At 37.3% G+C, this 21,748-nt stretch overlaps 1 protein-coding gene across 1 annotated transcript in view; it reads left to right on the top strand.

The window, feature by feature from the left end:
* MAOB (monoamine oxidase B) overlaps positions 1 to 21,748 on the top strand; it is a 116,479-nt gene that overhangs the window by 66,502 nt on the left and 28,229 nt on the right. Inside the window, exons 4-5 of the mRNA XM_037822090.1 lie at positions 15,940 to 16,044; positions 16,778 to 16,869. Of these exons, the coding sequence (XP_037678018.1) occupies positions 15,940 to 16,044; positions 16,778 to 16,869 (197 nt within the window). The remainder of the gene's footprint in view (positions 1 to 15,939; positions 16,045 to 16,777; positions 16,870 to 21,748) is intronic.

Raw genomic sequence — 21,748 nt, 5'->3', positions numbered from 1 at the left:
ATATCAGTGACAATCAAAAGTATACCATAAATGATTTTCTTTGAAAACAATTTCTTCCTCAAATGATTGTTTAAAATGCCTCTGGGATATCCCTTTCATCTCAGTACAGTTGCTAAAATTTGAATTCTCTTAAAGTGTTTCCAGGGTGTCTTCCATGTAAAATTCACAAGTTGCTTTGTTGCCAAAGTTGCCTCTTTCTTTATCTGAATCTCATTTCATATTTCCCCTGCCACAAAATTACCCTACTACTCCCCAGAATATTCCTCTAATCAGGATTTGCCCAGCACCCTTTCTACTATCTGTACACTCAACAAGTAAATCTTCCTTAAATCAACACAATTTCTCTACTAGGGAGTGATGTTCATAGCAGCAAAGCTCCTTTAGGAGTCAAGGAAATGTTTATATTTATGCATAAATTTTCTTTTGATTTATTTTGAAGTTATCATTTCATAGCATCAGATTTCTTTGGGGGAATCTTCTGGCTTATCTAAGTGAAACATCATTTGGTTTGTACCACTAGAGAAAGTAAACATTTTTTCCTAAGCTATTTATGGAGTGCAAAGTTGGCATCTATACTGGCATTAATCAGAGGCATACTTTGGAACTATGTGATGCTCCAGAGTGAATTATCCAGTGGCAAGTAGAATTCATGTTGTGCTTGGATAAATTCAAAGATGTGAATTTACATCTTGTAATGACCTCTACAGAGTAGAAGAAGGGACACTAACTCTGGAGTCTCCAGGCCCTTGCTAAAGTCCTGGGGTTTGAGTAAATTCACCATGGACCTTATGCACCTTGCCATGTAAATTAGTGCTTCTTAGCCTCAATTCCTGGTCTCTAAAGTGGGACTATTAGTTTCTACCTTCCAGGGTTGCTATGAAAATTAAATATGATTATCTACAAAAGGGCAATATAAATACTAGGTACTGTCATTATTACTTCTTTTTTTAGAAAATTTATGGATTTACAAAACAATCATGCATCATTACTTCTTTTTTTTGATCTTATGTGGTAGAGAAATTCTTTGGGAGGCTTTTTTTGTTGTTAAGTTGTTTTTATAGACACATTTTTTTCCAGACTTAGATCATCATATATCCTCAGATTTCAATATGATAGTCTGGTAGCAAAAAGATAATAATTGACTTTAGAGGAAAAATCCGTTTTGAGAAAAATCATATCTTTTAGAAGTCCTAATTTCTCTTTCTCCCCCCCCTTTCCTTTTATAAAGTACTATATGTATCCAGGTTACAAAGAACATTTTCATCTTCTCATTACTGTATATATTTTGGGGACATCAAAAGCATTCAGCTAATATCTTTGAAAGACGAGGGGCACACCTGTCGTCAGCACCTGTGATTGCAGTAAGGCTACAGTTGGGATGGAAAGTGGTGCAGTTGTTGAGGATTAGCTGGGCTGCTGTCAGAGGCTGGAGGTCCGAGTCCATTCCTTGTGGTTCAGAGAGTACTTGAAAGAGCATGTGACCGGATGAGCACCTTCCCTGACAATGGGGTATTGGAGATGGATTTTTCTGGCAGCAAATTACAGCATCCTCAGTGATGCTGAAAGGGCAGGAAGCTGTGAAGGTCATCTGTGGACTCACACAGCTGAGTTCCCGTAGAGAGCCTCCTTCAGGGGAGGCTCAAGATGGTTTTGTAAAGGGGCTTTGTGGTATTTATGAAAATAATAATAACAATAACAATGGTAACTAACATCCATCTAAGCATTTTACATATAACATATCGTCTTGCTTAATGCTCATCACAACTTTGGAGGTAGTACTATGGTTTACATTTTACAGATGATGAAAGTGTCAGAGACAAAGTAACTTACCTAAGGCCATAGAATTTGTCTATTTAAAGAGGCAATGCTCTCAACCTCTAATTGACAGTTGGCAATACCTTTCATGGAAAGAAAGGTGTAAGGACAGCAATGATGATATTAGTCAATGTTTACACATGTACTATATGCAAGAGACTATGTTAAGAGATTTTTATGGATGATCTCATTGATCAGTAACACCAGAACATTGGTTCTATTTACTCACATTTTACAGAGGTTCAGACAGCTTAAGACTCATGCCTGAATTCACCTGGTTAGCTAGTAGTATGTTGAACATCACAAGCTGTGCTCTCATATCTAAGAGTATGCATGTGTGTGTTAAAATGGATCTATCTCAAGTTATTTCTGGAGTTTGAACATTATTAAAATAAGGATTTGCAAAGATTATGGTTAAATGGAATTTTTCTTTTTTTTTTTTTAGTGGTATTGTGTTTAGTTTACTTCTTTACTGTTTTACAATCCAATCTCCATAAAAATCACTTCACTTCTGTAGTAAAATTTTCCAAACCATAAAATATCTGTACAAGCATGCAATTTTATAGCCCTTTAATAACAGCTATTTTAAAAATCACTTTATATTTTTGGCTATGAAAAACCACAGTAGATTTATTAATTAAGCTAGAAAATTAGAGCTGGAAAACTACCTTCTGTGTAAATTATTTATGGCAGATTTTATGAAGTCTTTTAGGATGATTAAAAGTGATCTTTTCTCAAATTTAAGAATTACATTTAAGCTGATGCATCTATAGCAGAGCATGTTAAAAGTATATGGAAGAGAAGATTTCAATATTTTAACCTGCTTAAGATTCGTTGGAATTTGGGGATCATGTGAATTTTAACCCCAAGGTCCTTTCCTCAATAACTCAAAACTTGTAATAGGAGATTTTTTTTAATAGGTCCTTGGAGGTGTTTTTAAGATGGTAAATTCACTCTTGCTTCTGGCACTGACCTTTATATGAACATTAATGGGATTTTAAAACTACAATCTATGACATAAAAGTAGCTTTGCCTTGTGGGGCATTAGGTTTGATTATAAACTTTCTCCCCTCAATTTCCTCTTTCAGTCTGTTAACCTATCTTAGTATGTTTGTAGCAGATGTTGCTGTATTTCCTATTTCCTTTAGCCCATCTCTGGAAAGGATTATGGAAAAGATTGGGACCTCCTCACCAATATCTCCAAAAGAAAACACCCTGCTCCCAAATGAGGTTCCATTGTACCTGGTTCCAGAAGCTTTTCAGGAGGTTTGGACCACCCCAGTTCCCTGGGATTGAGGCTCTTGAGACATTGCTACAGTCTGCTGTGTCTATGCCAATGAATGGCTGTCACAGGTTGGGTTATCCAGGATGCAGACTCAGAGATGGAGATTAGCATGCAGGAGGTTATTGGGGAGTGCTCTGGGGACCAACAGTTATAGACAGGAAAGGAAGGAGGTAGGATTGGACAGAGGGAGATATCAAACTGTGGTGTAGTTTCAATGAAGCCACAGCTGACCCTGCAATGAATTCTGAAGATAGGATGATCCTTCAGAGCTGTCTTGAGTGGGGCAAGAGGAGTAGGCCTTTATACCCTCACGTCAATTGGTCATTGCAAGTTGGGCCACCCAAGTAAGGTAACATGACCATGGGTGAAGCAGCTTTTATGCAGCTGGGGTAATCTCTGAAAGGGCTAATAGCAAAGGCTGCCTGCCCACAACATTCCTGGCAGCAGCTGAAGAAATAAGACCCATTTTCTGAATTGGGATCTGGGCAAGTTCATTACAATATCTACCACACTGACCACTTGGGAAATCCACTCTTCTCTTTAGTGGTTCCAGGCCAACCTTTACTTATTGGAGCTTTTGTAGACCTTGTCAGATGTCTGACAGAATGGCCCTGGGCAGAGAAAGCATGGGAGTATCTGGGGTAAGATAGATACAGTCATAAATCCTGCTGACTATGTTCTCCATGCAACAATTCCCTTTACCTGAAGACCAAGAGGTGCCATCAAGGGGCTTTTACAATACACAACTACATAGCTGTATGAAGACATGTAGCCAGTCATGCGTCATGCTATTATTATGGCACCATAATTCTCTTTTTCCATGGACCTGCCTCTCCTACTAGATTTTGGAGCTCCTAGAGCCTGGGCTTGTGTCTTAGTTCATCTCTGTATATTTATGGCATTGCATGGTATCTGATTCATAGCTTGTGGATAGTACATTTGTATTGAATGAAAGAAGAAATACTCCAACCTTTAGTAGCACTTAAAAGTGTGATGCTCACAGATTTCTCCTCGGCCTTTCCAAGCCTGTCAGACAAAGTTGATCTCTTCACTGTTTAGCTAAATACAGTGTTAGTTTTAATTTGATACTTATCCTTTGCTTATCCTCTGCCTAGGATTTTTTTTTTACAATGTTTGACACATCAATTTAATATGACAAAATGTAATAGAGGCAAAAGAAAACTCTTGCACTTAGACTCCAAAAGACAATTCCCTAAGAGTGGAGATAGGAGAGGCATTTGACTTAAAAATGGCAATATAGAAGAGACATAGGAATTAAAGTTGATTTCAAGTGCAGTAAAGTTCTTCTTGAACCGCCTCCGATGGGAGCAGCAGGCTTGGTCACTGCTTTGGCCAATGGAAGGTGAGAGGAAGTGAGGTGGACCACTTCCAAGCAGTGGTCCATTACTACCCTCTTCTTTGCCCCAAAATGTGCAATATCAAGAAAGGAATGAAATCTGCCTAGGATTTTTAAAGTCACAATTACATTTAAGTAGAGTGGAATGGTGATGAGGCGGGCCATGTTGGAACCCTGCTGTTGTCCTTGCACTAGTGTCCTTCCAGATCTTAGATCTCCTGCTACAGAGAGGCAGCTTGAACTGGGGAACTAGCTTGACTTTAAGCAGACCAGAATTTCAATCCCCCTCATTAACTGTTTGATCCTGGGAAAGTAATTTATCCTCTCTAAGACTTATTTTCCTTATTTGTAAAATGGGTTAATACATGAATGTTCATAGCAGCATTATTTATAAAAGCCAAGAAATGGAAACCTAAATGCCCATCAGTTGATGAATGGATATATATAACCTGGTATATCCATACAACGGGATATTATTTGGCAATAAAATGGAATGCTACAGCATGGATGAACCTTAAAAACACTATGTTAAATGAAAGAAGCCAGACACAAACAGCCACGTATTGTAGGATTCCATTTATATGAAATGTCCAGAATAGGCAAAAACATAGAGACAGAAAGCAGATTAGTGGTTTTCAGGGGCTAAGAGGAGGGAAGAATAGGGAATAACTACTTTATAGATATAAAAGTTTTTTTTGGAGTGATGAAAATGTTCTGAAATAAGTGGTGATGGTTGTACAATTCTGCGAATATACTAAAAACCACTGGATTGTACACTTTAAAAGGATGAATTTTAAGGCATGGGAATTACATCTCAATAACACCTTTTTTTAAAAAAAAATAAGACTGACAATAGTACCTACTTCATAAGATACTTGTGGGGCTAAGAATGATACAGCGAAGTAGCAGGCAAATGGTAAGTGCTTATCAAAAGGTAGTTGTTCCTCTGCATGGGATTTTTAAAATTTTTATTCTGGTAACATATATACAATGTAAAATTTTAAATTTTAACCACTTTCAAATATGTAACTCAGTGGTATTAATTACATTCACAGTGTGCTACCATCACCACCATCCATTATCAAAACTTTTCCATCACCCCAAACTGAAGCTCTATACTAATTAAATACTAACTCCTCATTCCCAACCTCTATCCTGACCTCTGGTAACCTCTACAAATTTGCATATTCTAATTATTTCATATAAGATCATACAATATTTTTCTCTTTGTAACTGGCTTATTTCACTCAAAATGATGTCTTCAAAGTTCATCCATGTTGTAGCATGCATCCAAACTTCATTCCTTTTTAAGGCTGAATAATATTCCATTGTTTGTTGTCTTAGTTTCCTCAGCTTCTAAAACAAATGCCAATGGGTTGGCTTAACAACAGGAAATTATTGGCTCACGATTTCAGAGGCTAAAAAGCTTGCTTCCTCCTGGGGTCAGTATCTTCTGGCTGGCCTGCAATCTTTAGGGTTCCTTGGCTTTTCTGTCACATGGCAATGTACGTAATGACATCTTCTCCTTTCTCTTCCGTGTTCTGTTGACTTCCAAGTTCTGGCTTCTCCTCATGGCTTCTCTCTCTGTGTCCAATTTTCCTTTGCTCATAAGGACTTCAGCCATATTGGATGAAGGCCCACCCTCATTCAGTTTGGGCATACCTTAACTAATAACATTTTCTAAGGTCCTATTTACAAATGCATTCATATGTACAGTAACATGGATTGGGACCCAAACATACCTTTTGTGGGTGATATGATATAATCCCCAATAGACATATATACCGCATTTTGTTTATCCCTTCATCTGTTGATGGACACTTGGGTTGCTTCCATCGTTTGGCAATTGCAGATAATGCTGCTGTGGACATTTCTATGCAAATATCTGTTAAAGTTTTTCACTTATTTTGGGTGTATACCTAGAACTGTCTGAGAAACCACCAAACTGTTTTCCATAGCTGCTGCACTGTTTACTTTCTCACCATCAATGAATGAGTGTTCCTATTTCTCCATATCTTCACCAACACTGTTATTTTCTATTCTTTTTAATAGTAGCTGTTCTAGTGGGTGTGAAATACTATCTCATTGTGGTTTGCTTTGCATCTCCTTGATGACTAATGATGTTGAGAATCTTTTCATGTGCTCTTTGGCCCTTTGTATATCATTTTTGGAGAAATATCTATTCAAGCCTTTTACCCATTTTTAAATTGGGTTGTTTGTCTTTTTGTTGTTGTGTCTCTATTTTTGAAAAGTATATTATTCCAGGCTAAAGTACCCCAGGATTTTGCTAGTGCTGGTGCATGTTGGGCAGTATGTTGGGGATGTTCAGAAATTACATGCATCAGATAAAGGGATGATATTTATTGGGATATTTTAGCTGCCTGTGAGATTTGATCAAATAAACATTTATTTGTTTACAAACTGAAAGAGTGAAAAAGTTGATAACAGAGAACAGATTTTAGCTGCGGGCATTCTACTGCTTTGGAAACAACCTCTTGACATTGATAATGTGCCTTGATGGTTCACAATGCGATACGTGCTGGAATGACTGATACAAACCACAGAGGATTAGGGGCACAGAACCCTGCATCCTTTTAAGCACACTCTGATTCTTTGAGGTAAATGTACTGCCTAATTTTGGAAACTCTTGCTTGTGGAACTTAGGTCTGTCTCCACTGGCAGTAATATTTAAAACAGGTTATGAAGGTAAAGAAGACAAAGTTATTGGTTAGGTCTTTTCGGGTAGAGAAGGACACAATTTTCATCTTCCTAGTTTAAACACTTATTTTAGAATTTTCAGAAGAAAGTAGTTTTATTTTGTTTAGAAAGCATTCAGTAAGATTTCTGCTTAAGACCCTGAAAATTCCTCTTCTTATTTTCATGCTATTTGTCCAGTCATCCATCCATCCATCCATCCATCCATCCAACGTTTGTCAAACACCAACTGAATATATAATACTCTTAGGCATTATGGGATAATACAAATGATTGATTCTTTTCCTAAAGTAGCTGGAGAGAGAAGAGATATCCATATGGAATACCTAGAGAATAGTATCAAGGTAATGTGTGCAAGTACAAGCTAATATGGTAGGGATGCAAAATCTAGTGAACTTTAGGTACAGAGCACTGGCCAGGGGTGAGATGGATTTGGGAAGGCTTTCTGAAGAAAGTAGGTTTTGAATTGGGTATAGAAAGTGGTCTGGGCTTTGCAACTATGGAGATTAGAAAGCAAAGAACCTTCCAGGGAAGATGCAACGATGATACAGTGATGAGAATGGACTGCTAAGATCAAGAAAGCTGCCTGGCCAGAGCAAAGATGGGGACAGCCTTGAGAACCAGGTTCAACAACCTGGATTTGTTCTGCTGAGCAATGGGGTATCCCTGTAAGTGAAGAATAGATAAGATGAGACTGGCCTTCCTGTTCCCTGTGCAGTCCAGACATGCTCATATCTCAGAACACTTGCCTGTAATGCTCTCCTTCCAGGTATCCACATGGTTTTCTCCCTCATGCCTTTAGTCTTCACTCAAATGTCACCTTCTCAGTAAGGACTTCCCTGACCATCCTATTTAAAATTGCAACCCACCACAAATACCAACACTTCCTCTCTGCATTTTCCTCTCTCTTTTTTTCTTCATAGCTCTTGCCACTTTCTCATATATGCCATAATTTTCTTACGCATTTTTTTTAGTGTCTGGTTTCACCTACTAGAATATGAGCTCAAGGAAAGCAGAGATTTTTTGTCTGTTGTGTTCACTATGGTACTCAGAATAATGCCAAGCAAATAGGAGGTGCCCAAGACATATTTGTTGAATGAATGAATGAATGAATGAATGAAATAACTGATGTGGTAGTCATTTGGAGGTGAGCTGGACCATGTCTTGTCTGGGAATAGGAGGAACAGCCACGGAAGAGAAATGACTGGTCATTGAAACCATCATTAGCTTCTGCCTGATTTGTAAGAATCTCAAGTGGTTGGGTTACCAGATCTAAATGTATTCCAGTGACCCTGTGTAAACCAACTGAGAAGTGGCTCATATAGTAGAGACCCCAGTAAGAGCTTGACCTTTATATCCACACACCTGAAGTTAAATTCTGTCCCCACTGCACACAAGCTGTGTAACCTCAAACAGATTAATCTCTCTGTGCCTCAGAACTCATCTTTAAAATGAACGTATAATTAGCAGCTTGCTCACTGGGTTTTTTGTGTGTGTGTGTGAGGATTAAATTAGATAATTTAATTACAGCTGTTAGTCCAATGTCCAACAAAAGTGTTCAATAATTATAATTAAGAGGCAGGGAAGCTTCATGGTTAAGAGCATTGGCCTTAGAATGTCTGATTTCAAATCCTGCTGCCACTTACTAGTTGTGAAACCTTGGGCAAATTATTATTATTTCATCTCTCTGGCCTCAGATTCCCCATCTGGAAAAGGAAATATTGTAACTATCTCATAAAGTTGTTGTGAAGATTAAATGCATCAATACATACAAAGTGCACAGACCTGAACAGAGTAAGCACTCAGTTTTAGCTATTGTTGTTATTATTTGTCATTGTTATTCCTACAAGGGTATGTCCAGTTTCTCAGCCACTATCAACCCTATCTTCCCAGTTTCTCCTAACATGGAAAATTCTAGGACTATGAGCCTGCCAGCAGTGCTTCACACTCATCTGCAAGGTGATACCCAAAATGCAACATTGACCTTGTTGTCTGCCCCTTCCTCCAATTCCACCTATGTGATGATGCAATCAAAAGGCAGTGTTGATGCCAGCTTTGGGTGTTTAGAAATGTGAATGAGGGGCATGGAGTAGGCACATGAACAGAGGAAGATTAATCATTTGCCTAAATGGAGTTTGCAGAACTTTTATTACCCCTTTTTGGAGAAGGTTAAATTTCTTTTCTTCCGAAATGAAAATTTAAATCAAAAGCTGTGAATGCAATTAGTAGCACTGAAATATATATCTGAATATGATTAAAAGGGGAAATGTTAGATTGTACATATGGTAACAGAATAAATTTTTTTGAAAAATCCGTGGAACTACATGACACAAAGTGAACACTAAGTTAAACCATGGACTTTAGATAACAGTACAATTATAAAAATGTGCTATCATCAGTTGTAACAAACGTTCCATACCAGTACAAGGTGTGTACGGGATTCCTATATTTTATGCATGATTTTTCTGTAAACCCATATCTTCTCTAATAAAAAAAAGTAAATTTTGTTCCTCCAAATTAGTTTATGGCCCAAATGCAGCCCCTTTTGCTAGCTGTAAAAATGATTGACTTATAGAGGGACAGGCAGCCTACCCAGCTCCCCATGAGGTTCCCATGAATAGCACAGGAGAGACCCTTAGAGAAAAAGTTTACTCTCAAAGGATCTGGATCTAAGAAGGACCAGGCTACCTGTTCCTACTGGTATAGACTAGGACCAGCACTGAGAATAAGATAACAGAGGGGATACTTTAATGTTACAGAAATTGGAATGTGTGATCTTTCTTTTAAAGGAACAAGGGTCAGCAGAAAAGCAGAACATCTAAGTTGACATTAGTAACGCATGCATCGCCAAGGCCAGCCTGTTTTCAGGGAGCCACTCACCCACACCGTATGTGAGGAACCCAGAAGGCAGATTTCAGATATTTTGCCTGAGTCCACCTAGGCTTACAGGCTACAAAATGATGCCACTTGATGGTCAATTTGGTTGCTGTTTTCAGCAAGTCTACTTTAAAATGTCAAATATAAATCTTTGTGCTGACAATTCTAATCCTAGGAATTTATCCAAAGGAAGTAAATAAAAAATGTGGATGAGGATTTATGAGCAAGAAGTTGTTATATAAATGATACATTCAACATGATCACAACATCAACAGCATCCATTTATTGAATGCTTTTCTATGTGCCATGCATAACCTCAGTTAAATCCTACAATAAACCTGCAAGATAGGTATTATTATTCTTTTCCACTATTTCTTCCAAGAAGACTGGAGGACAATGTACTTTGCTCTCAATAGTAGAATCCCCATGGTGGTGTTCTTCCCTCATGGAACTTGCTACTGACACTTAATTTGTCTCAGGGATTTAGATATTAGCCATCATTGTATACTTATTGGTCAATGGATGTGATTCATGATGATTTGCCAGACATTTATCCATCCCTTCCCCACACACATACACACATCAGCAGACACACATACACACACACACACACACGTACTGTGGTGACCTTGGCTACTGTCAATTAAATTGACCTTCCAGTAGCTTCCATTCATGAGCCGTGAGATTCCGAACAAATCACTTAAACTTATCTGAGCTTTATTTTCTTTACCTATAAAAGGAAATATCTGCTGGGCCAATCTCCTAGAACTGTTGTGAGGACAAAACAAAAATGCTGTGTTTCATCAGATTTTGTAACTTGGGAGCACCTTGACCTAGGGGTTTACTCTGATGTCTTGTTATTTCTTTTGAAGGACAGGTCTCCTTGGACAGTGTTCAAAACAGAAACAGTGGACTGTTTCTACAAATAGCCAAATGTGAGGCATAAAACCCTTACAGTGCCTTTGGTTATGTAATTCTATAAGTTTAGACATTCCCTCCCTACTCTACTTATTCTCTAAAGCTGGAATATTTTAGATTTTTAAGGACCTAGCAATAGCTCTTTTTGTGTTTATCAGAAGCTTTCCCTAGTCTTATAAAAGAATAATCACTTTTATGAAGTTATCTAAGCTGTTACCTGCTTGAATGGAATACATTGAGGACTGTTAGTAAAAGAGTACATAAAAGGGTAAAGTGTTCTATTCCCTTTCATCATGTTGTTTGGTTTCCATTTACTCACACATAACCCTTTGTGGTGGTCACTTCTCACTCTTTTTCATTCAGAATTCCAAACACATAGCCTTTCTAAGAGCATTCCTTAATTAAGAGGGCTTTAGCAGCTGGTATTTGACGTGATTTCATTGTGGGAATGATTGTTTGAGCAGCGCCCACTTGTTTGGGACCCCATTCAATGAGAGTCCCTATCATTCAGCTGGCATGACATTTCAACTGGACTACTGGGTTTGGATCTGTCAGTTGGAATCTCGGAAGCGGGTCCCTGTCCACCCCAATTGCATACCCTTCCATATGACATGTACTGTACAAAGACATAGTCTTTGAAGGTAGGAGGGAGAGATGATGGAGAGGTGCCATATGACAACTTGTTCTTGAGCAGAAGATTAAAATAGAAGGAGCGAGATACTGTTGTTGGAAATGTAGTATATACATACGATGGAATATTTTTTGACTATAAGAAGGGATGAAGTCCTCATGTATGTGAAAACATGGATGAACGTTGAAGACATTATGTTGAGTGAAATAAGCCAGACACAAAACGACAGATATTGTATGATTTCACTAATATGATCTAATTATAATAAGCAAACTCTTAGAGTTAAAATCTACCATATAGGATACCAGGAGATAGAATGAGGATAAGGAATGGGGAGCTGATGCTTAATTTGTGCAGAATTTGTAATAAGGTTGATTGTAAATGTTTGGAGATGGATAGAGGTGATGGTAGCACATTATTGTGAGTGTAATTAACAGTGCTGAATTAATGTGTGTGAGTGTGGTTGAAGGGGGAAGTTTATGATCGTGAGTGTCAGTAGAAGGAAAGCTACAGGATAAAACATCAGACTGTATAACACAGAGAACCATGTTGTGGACAATGACTGTGGTTAATAGTACAAATATAAGAATATTCTTTCATGAATTAAAATAAATGTACATCACTATTACAAGGTGTTAACAATAAGATTGGTACATGGGAAAAATGCACCTAAGGCAAACTATGGACTATAGTTAACAGTAATATTTTAATATTCTTTCTTCGGTTATAACTAAGGTACCACACCAATGCTAAGTGTCAATAATAAGAGGATATAAGGGGTATGGGTTTATTTCTTTTTGGAGTAATGAAAATGTTCTAAAATTGATTGTGGTGATGAATGCACAACTGTAAATATACTGAGCCATGGATTGTACATTTTGGATGGATTGTATGGTGTGTGAATATATCTCAATAAAACCACTTAAAAGAAAAAGATTCTGTTGGGCAGGACTTCATATGTAAGTCACGGTTTGTCGGTTAATTCTGCCCTCACCCAAAAGATGTTCTTCGTCAAGTCCCATGAGTCAGCCTGAGGTTCTCATTTGCTGAAACAATTGTCTTTATGTTCTCAGGAGCTGCCATGGCTGTTGGTGCCAACCCTGGCAGTGACAGTGCAGACACCAATTAAACAAATCTGCTGGGCTCACATTCTTCTTCAGATCATCTGCTGTGGCTTTCCAGCAGAACCAGTGTTATTGAAAACAAACAAAAAATGCTGAATAATTAAATTGCTTGGCTGAGTACTATTTTTCCCCCCATCTTTGCCCTAAGTATTTTTCAAAACAAAAATGTACAGTTCTTCCCATTTAAGTTGTTTTATCTCTTGCTGATCCCCTTTACCTGTGGGCACAGTGTCATGATGAGGAGTCTAGGGAGATAGATATCTTTGTATGCCTGTCTTGGATACACTCTGCCTTCTGTGGCTTACCCAACTTAGTTCTTTACTATTTGGGTTCCATCCTACACCCTCTGTGCATCTGTTGTGTATGGTGTGAATAGGGCTAGCAGCAGGCACTACTCTGCTGATGGGGATCCGTAGAGGCCATAGTGGGTCTGGGCTCAATGGGACTCTTAAAACAAGGGGCATAATAACATAGGGAATCATAGGAATAATAGCATAGGAAATCAAAGTATAAAAGAGCATTTTAGGAATCAGGACTTTGTGTGTCAAATAAATAATAAGCTCAAGGTCACATAGCTGAGATGTCAAACATTAATTGTGCACCTATTATATGCCAACAATCTATACCAGCAGGTCCTAGACATACAAAGATTATAATTACAACAGCAGCAGCTGCAGTAGCGATAACAGTATCTGTTGAGAACTTACTATGTGCCAGACACTGTTCAAAGTGACTTGCATGGATCAAGTTCACATCATCTTTCCAATACGTCTATGAGGTAGTTTCTGTCATTGCATTTTACAGCTGAGCAAACCAAGGCACAGAGAGGTTAAGCAGCTTAACACAGCTGGTGGAACACCCACTTTGGAAAACTGTTAAACTTTAAAAGTTAAATGTGTGCACACCATACAATTCAGCCATTCCACTCCTAGGCATTTACTCAAGAGAATGGAAAACATACATATACAAACAGACCTGTACAAGAATGGTCAGAGCAGCCTTATTCACAACAGACCAAAACTTGAAACAACGGGTGAATTGATAAACAAACTGTGATACATTCACACAATGGAATACTACTTAGGAACTAAAAGTAACAAACCGCAATAACATGTACAAACCTCAAAAATATTATGCTGAGCAAAAAAAGCCAGGCATAAAGGAGTATATACTGCATGATTTCATTTTTCAAAAAATTCTTAAACAGGTGAAACTAATCTATAGTGACAGAAAACAGATCGGTGGTAACCTGGGGCCAGTAGGTGGGGTAAATTGACCAGGAAGGGTCAACAGGGAACTTTCTGGGGTGATGGGAATGTTCTCAATCTTCTTTCAAGTGGTGGTTACACAGGCGTAAAAATGTCTCAAAATGCCCCAAATTGTACACTTAAAATGGGTATATTGTACATAAATTATACCTCAGTAAAGTTAAGAAAAATTTAAGCCTGTTTCTTAACTCTTCCCTGAGAACCTAATGACCTTGTTGGAGAGAGAAGACCAAGAAGTTGGCCCCTGAATTAATGCAACAGTGAACATCATTATAAAAATGTGCTTTCGTCAATTGTAACAAATGTACACCAATGCAAGGTGTTTTAGTTTGCTAATGCTGCAGAATGCAAAACACCAGAGATGGATTGGCTTTTATAAAAAGGGGGTTTATTTGGCTATACACTTACAGTCTTAAGGCCATAAAGTGTCCAAGGTAACACATCAGTAATCGGGTACCTTCACTGGAGGATGGCAAATAGCGTCTGGAAAACCTCTGTTAGCTGGGAAGGCACATGGCTGGCGTCTGCTCCAAAGTTCTGGTTTCAAAATGGCTTTCTCCCAGGACGTTCCTCTCTAGCAAGCTTGCTTCTCTTCAAAATGTCACTCACAGCTGCACTCCCTCTAGTCTCTTTGAGTCAGCATGTTTTATATGGCTCCACTGATCAAGGCCCACCCTGAATGGGTGGGGTCACACCTCCATAGGAGTATCCCACCGAAGTCACCACCCACAGCTGGGTGGGGCACATTCCAAGCAAATCTAACCAGCACCAAAACGTCTGTCCCACAAGACCACAAAGATAATGGCATTTGGGGGACACAATACATTCAAACCGGCACACAAGGTGTTAATAATAAGGTGGTATATGGGAATCCTGTATTTTATGCATGATTGCTCTTGTAAACTCACTTCTCTAATAAAATTATATATATGTATATATATTTTAAAATGCACAGTGAACATGAAATCTCTTTTCATTTCACAACTCCAATATCTCTGCTTACAAAATCTATATCAGATGAATCTTTGTGGACTGACTCAGAGTTATTGTGAGACTGAGGTTGGATTAAGAACCTTGAGTTACCCTGATTTGGTTAAGAAATGTGAAAATGCACAGCCTGACTTCTGACTCATATTTTCAAATTAACCAGAATTATTTTTGTGCATGTCCCTTAACTACTTTCAACAAGTTAAGCCTTCCAGAGATTATTTGTGGGCTGTTTTAATTTTAATCCTTACGAACATGTGTCCCCTTTATTTCTGACTCAAGATGCCACTGCTGAGAGAACCAGGTAGTGTAAACCTTTCTGAAAGAGAAGCTGATAATTGCGTCTTCTTTCTGCTTTGTCCTTGCTGATTTCTGGGAGCTCCTGTGTTGACCTGGCACATCTGATTCTTTGGGAAGGCTTTCTGGGCCATACTGTGTGGCTCCTCCTACAGATGGTTACATTCCATCCTTTTTTAAAAAATCCTTTTCTAATTTGCATAATGTTTACAGTTGTAATTTTTCTGACCCTCCTGGCACACAGAGTCTCCTGACTCTGAGATACTTGCAAGTATTATTGTTAAATGAGATTAGTTTAGGTGACCCATTTCTGTTTTGGTATTTAAATTTTACATGGCAAAGGTGCCAATTTCAGAAAGAACTCTGTTACTATGGTGCTCGTGGCACTGAACTTATTGCTGGAAATCGCTTTGCTAAAATGTTTAGTAGGCTGCAATAAAGCCCAGATTTACATCAAATATACATTAGATTGACTCAAGTAACCTGAAAGAAGGAGCAATTAAAAAAAAGTAGAGTTCTTAGGATACAAGGAAGTAAACACTTGAGTGTATATCTCAGATTGATAACTAATATGATTTTGCTTGTAGGTATTTACTAACTTGGCAGATTTAACTACTTTTACATTGTAGTAAATATTTCCTTTAAAAATATCTTGTATCTCACAGGGCAGATCATATCCTTTCAAGGGCCCATTCCCACCTGTTTGGAATCCAGTTGCCTACCTAGATCATAATAACCTATGGAGGACAATAGATGACATGGGACGAGAGGTAAGGCTTCCCAAAGCTTCTTTGACTACATATGTATTTTTCATAAGTTTAGTCTTTAAAAGAAAAAAGAAGGTACAATATCAAGTCACCAATGTGCCTAGCACATTGTCTAGCACATAGTAACTTTCAGTAAAGATTTGTGAAATGAATTAATGAACTTGTTTCTAACCTCTAAAAGAATCAGATGTCAAACAGACTGCTATTTGTATATTACTGATGAGGAGAAAAAACTTCATATATCACTCAGCCTTCCTGGAATGATGATTCTAATTTAGCAAATCATCAGGACTTGACAAAATAAGTTTTCTGGGTATGAGTCTCCACCATGTCCAAACCCGTAGTTCACAAGTAAACACCTACACATAGAGCTTCACCTAAATCTCCAATTTAGACATGATTTGGTGCAGTTGTCTAATCCTTGTCCAGAGCTGAGTTTATGAATGTTCTTCATAAATTAGTAACTTAATAATCCATATTTGGAAACAGCCCAGTTACAACATTCTCTTCAATTATTGCATGGGAAGTGATATCATAAATTAAATTGAGTGGTATAGATCTAGAATAGGAAAGCCACACTAACAGCATTGGTTGTGTAGTAAAAGTAATTATTGTGGGAATTTGGAAAACTTACATATTTTTTTCTTTCATTTTGAGTTTTTAATACTATTTATAGAGTTATTTAAAGTAGAAAATGGTATTTGTTTTTCCTCTCAAAATTGTCAACTGAATGTAGATTCCCAGTGATGCTCCATGGAAGGCACCCCTTGCAGAAGAATGGGACCAAATGTCAATGAAGGAGCTCCTGGACAAGATCTGCTGGACTGAGTAAGACACAGGCATTTCTTGCAACCTTCTGGGTTTACTTAGCAACATCATTCAACAGGTATGGGACAAGTAGCTGCCTTGTATGAAAAGCTACAACAAACGCCAGGTGGAATGCTGAAAAATATTAGAACTGAACCTTGCCCTAAAGTTGTCTACACATCAAATCCTCCTTCGTTGTGGATGGTTTTGCAGCATGAAGGTTGAATTACCCCTTAAAGTCCTCGGAACAGACTAGAATGCACCAACTCTTTTGCATAGAACAGTGTAAAGACCATCAGCTTAAAGATCTCATTTAACAAGTTGTCAGTGTTGGAAGGTTTTTTGCTCATCATTGGGGCAAGTATAGAGTTAGTTAGTATATGCAATGAAATGTGTGTGGTGTATGCATTATGTGATGTGGTGCGACTCTTCAAAGATTTGAAGAGGAACTTCTAGAGTTGTTCTCTAGATAATTCACAACTGTGGGGGAAACATATGACTGGATCAAATGTTCTCCTTTAGTGAAAAACATGTAGCATTGAAAGCATGTATCCATAAGTCAGGCTTTAAATTTTTGTTGGCAGAGCTGGGAACAATATATAAATTGCTGGGGCTATATGGACAGGTGACATGAAGAAGCCTCATGCTCTTGGACAGCAGAGAAAATAGAAAGAATTGTAGAGGTTGCACCCCAAGCACATAAGTGAATTTGAGGAAAACCCAGTAAGAGAAATGAAAGCCAAGTTCAAAGAGACTGTCCTCCCATGCTAAACAGCATTAGTTGGGAATACGTTTAGCTCTGGGGTTGACATCTTCACTTTCTGGGCATTGAGAAGAGAACTGAGAACTAAAAGTAAAAACAAAGTTTCAGAATTATCTGAGTCTAAGACATGAAAATAATCAAAAGACCTTAAAATGTATATACTCCTTGATATAGAAATTCAGCTTCTTAGAATTTAGCTTAAAGAGGGAGAAAGAAAAGAAGAGAGGAAGAGAGCATACAGAGAGGGAGGGAAGGGGAGGGAGAGAGGAAGAGAGAGAGTCAAAGCATTATTTTAAAAAGGGAAAATCCAAATGTTCGATGTAGGAGACGGGTGAAATTAATTATGGGACATCCAAAAAATGGAATACTCTACTGTCTTTTAAAATCATGTTGCAGAAAAAAAATTATTAGCTTGAAAAAATTGTAATGTTAAATACATAAAATATAGGCTGTCATTGTGTATGCTATATGACCTCATTTAAAAAAATAAAACTGTTTATGTATGTACTGCAAAAACAATAGACATTCATCAAATGTTTTTTTAACACTGTATATTACAATTTAAACATTTATCCAGGTCATTAAAAATGCTTCATCAAACATCATATTTCATGGTTGCAGAATATTCTATGGAAAGTAAATACCATAATTTATTTTCCCATTAACATACTACTAGACATTTTGGATTCCTCCAGTTTTTCATTTTTATCGTTATTATAGAACAATTTGTAATAAACATTTTTATGCTTCTCCTATGTCCTCAACCTTTGAAAGCAATCAACTTTGGAATAGTAAAATCCTTTTATGCCATGAAATCAATGCCTATTGTTAATTATATCCTTGGTAACACTTATCTAATGCTTTTTAACACTTTTTATGAGAATGTAGTTTGCAACATAACTTATTCTGGTTGTTGATAAAATTGCTATATTTACTTTAGAATTCTATAATTTATATTTTCAAAATATAGTAAGTATATAATTATCTGCATTTATTTATAACTTCTGTTATGAAAATCTTTTAATAAATTCAGTTAGGGCTTTTTTCCCCAGAGGGCTTTTAATCTCCTTGAAGACAGGCCAAATATATTTCTTTGGGACCATTGAGACCTCACTATTTCTGCCATAGTTCTTGGCCTAATCCTCCACTTAGTGAATATCAAGGTTGTTAGCTGACTAAGTAAAATTTTATGAGATATTAAGAGCATATGAACCAGAAGCTATTTTTTTAACTCTTCCTAAGCAAGATATGCATAATATTTTCTGGTTTTAAAGGAAATAATCCCCAGTATATAAAACTTATCATTATTCAAACTAAAGCACAATCATGCATTCAAAGACTAATGATGACCGTTTTTCAAGTATTGCCATTTATTAAGTGCTTTTCAGAAACATAAATTATATTCACAATGTGATCCCAACTCTGTAAATATATTTTTAAAATCTTATACTTAGAAAAAATGCACCAAAATGATATTAGGGATTATCTCTTCAGGGGCAGAAATATGGAAGATTTCTCATCTTTTTTACTTTTATGCATTTTCCAAATTTTATATAATGTGTATATATATTTTCACATAGAGAAATATGATAACATTTATCTTTTTAAAAGTCAACAGGGCAAAGAACGCACAAATATTATTGCACTATCTTGCTTGACCTTCTTTCCCTCAGATATTGTTCTTCTTTTTTCTTCTTTCACTGAAGCTCCCAGAATAAATCAAATAGAAGATTAGGAATGGACTGGTCTTATAGAGAAAATTGCTTTTGAGTCTCCCTCTGTGTCAAACCAGGATTATTTCTTTCCTACCAAATTGGCAACAAGAACAATTAGAATTGCAGTAATATTTTTAAATGCAATTTTATTGAGATGTATTCGCATACCATACAATCCATCAAAAATATACAACCACTCGTTCACAGTATTATCATATAGTGTATTCATTGCCATAATAAATTTTAGAACATTTTCATTACTCCAAAATAAAGAAAAAACTAAAAAAGAACACCCAAAACATCCCATACCCCTTATCCCCCTTATTATTTATATACATTTTTGTCTTTATTACTCATCTGCCCATACACTAGATAAAGGGAGTGTCAGTCACAAGGTTTTCACAATAACACAGTCCCACAATAAAAGCTTTATAGTTAGGCAATCATGAAGATGATTACAGTTCAGCAGATTCAGGTATTTCCTTCTAGCTATTCAAATACACTAGAAACTAAAACAGAATATCTATATAATACATAAGAATAACCTTCAGGATGACCTCTCGACTCTATTTGAAATCTCTAGCCACTGAAACTTTATTTTGTTTCATTTCTTTTCCCCTTTTTGGTCAAGAAGGCATTCTCAATCCCACGATGCCAGGGCCAGGCTCATCCCTGGGAGTCGTGCCCCAAGGAGGCGTGGAGGGTAGTGAGTTTATTTGCAGAGTTGGCTTAGAGAGAGAGGCCACATCTAAGCAACAAAAGAGGTTCTCTGGAGGTGACTCTTAGGCATAATTATAAGTAGGCTTAGCTTCTCCTTTGCAGGAATAAGTTTCATAAGGGCAAGCCCAAGATCGAGGACTTGACTTACTAAATTTGAGTCCCTAATGCCTGCAAGAATATCAGGAATTTCCCCAGGTGGGAAAGGTCAATATTTCTATATTTTCTCCCAGTCTCTCAAAGGGACTTTGAAATACTTTTTATGTTCTGCCAAAAATACTCTGGGATGTATCAGGGTATTATATTAAACTGTACAAATTTACAAGAGCTCATTCCCTGTTCTAGGTTCCATGCAATTATGTTGTTTAAATAGACTGGCCATACAGGTTAAATTAGATAGTGTGCTATAGAGAAAATAAATTTTGTACCAAATAAACATCTCTTAAAAAACAGTTAAAACTCAGGAATAGATGTGACTGCTGTAAGAGCTTATAGTCTCTGAACCTTTACAAGAAGCCTTACTCAACATACTGTACTCCTGCATCATTGATTGACCAATCTCTGCCCACGTACTCTCCAATTCAATTCTCAGCATTTGCTCATAATTAGTTTATATTAGTGAGACCATGCAATATTTGTCCTTTCATTTCTGGCTGATTTCACACAACATAATGTCCTCAAGTTTCGTTCACCTAGTTGTAAGCCTCACTTCATTACTTCTTGCAGCCGCTTAATATTCCATTGTATGTATACACCACAGTTCACCCTTCCATTCATCCGTGGATGTACCCTTTGGCCACCTCCATCCGTACTGCCACCCTAAACACCAGTATGCAAATGCCTATTCATATCTCTGCTTTCAGTTCTTCCAAGTATTTACCAAATAACGGGGTTGTGGGGTCATATGGCAACCCCATATTTAGCTTCCTGTGGAACCACCACACTGTCCTCCAGAGGGGCCACACCAGTCTACTTCCCTACCAACAGTGAATAGGTACATCCCTCTCTCTCCACGTCTCCTCCAGCACTTGTATCTTTCTGTTTATCTTTTAAACAGTTTTATTCACACACCATACAATCTATCCCAAGTGAACAATCAGTAGCTCCTGGTATAATCACATAGTTATGCATTCACCACCACAATCTATATGAGAACATTTCCATTTCTTCCACAAAGAAAGAAGAAGAGGAAAAAAATAAAAGAATAAAGAAAAAAAATTAAAAACAAGAAGTAACAACAACAAGAATCCCATACCCCTCCCTTATATCCCCCTCTATTGACATATAGTTTTGGTATATTGCCTTTGTTATAATTAAAAATGGCAGAATATTAAAATATTACTGTTAACTGTAGACCCTAGTTTGCATTTATTGTATTTTTCCCACATACCGTCTCATTTTCAACACCTTGAAATGTTGACATTCACTTGTTATCCTTTATTTAAAAACCTTCTTACATTTCTACATTTAATCACCATCCTTGTCCACTCGAGGTTTTGCTAAGTTATGCAGTCCCAGTTTTTATCCTCTATCTTTCCTTCTGGTGTCATACATGCCCTAGCCTTTGTCTTTCAACCATACTCACACTCAGCTTTGTTCATTATACTTACAATATTGTGCTACCATCACACAGTATTGTGCTATCCATTTCTGGATCTATACAATCAATCCTGTGGAACCTTCTGTATTCCTTCAGCATCCCATG

This window comes from Choloepus didactylus, chromosome X (genome assembly GCF_015220235.1).
Source record: "Choloepus didactylus isolate mChoDid1 chromosome X, mChoDid1.pri, whole genome shotgun sequence".
Taxonomy (NCBI): Eukaryota; Metazoa; Chordata; class Mammalia; order Pilosa; family Megalonychidae; genus Choloepus; species Choloepus didactylus.
The sequence above is the reverse complement of the archived record's forward strand: the minus strand, read 5'-3'. Positions and strand labels throughout refer to the sequence as shown.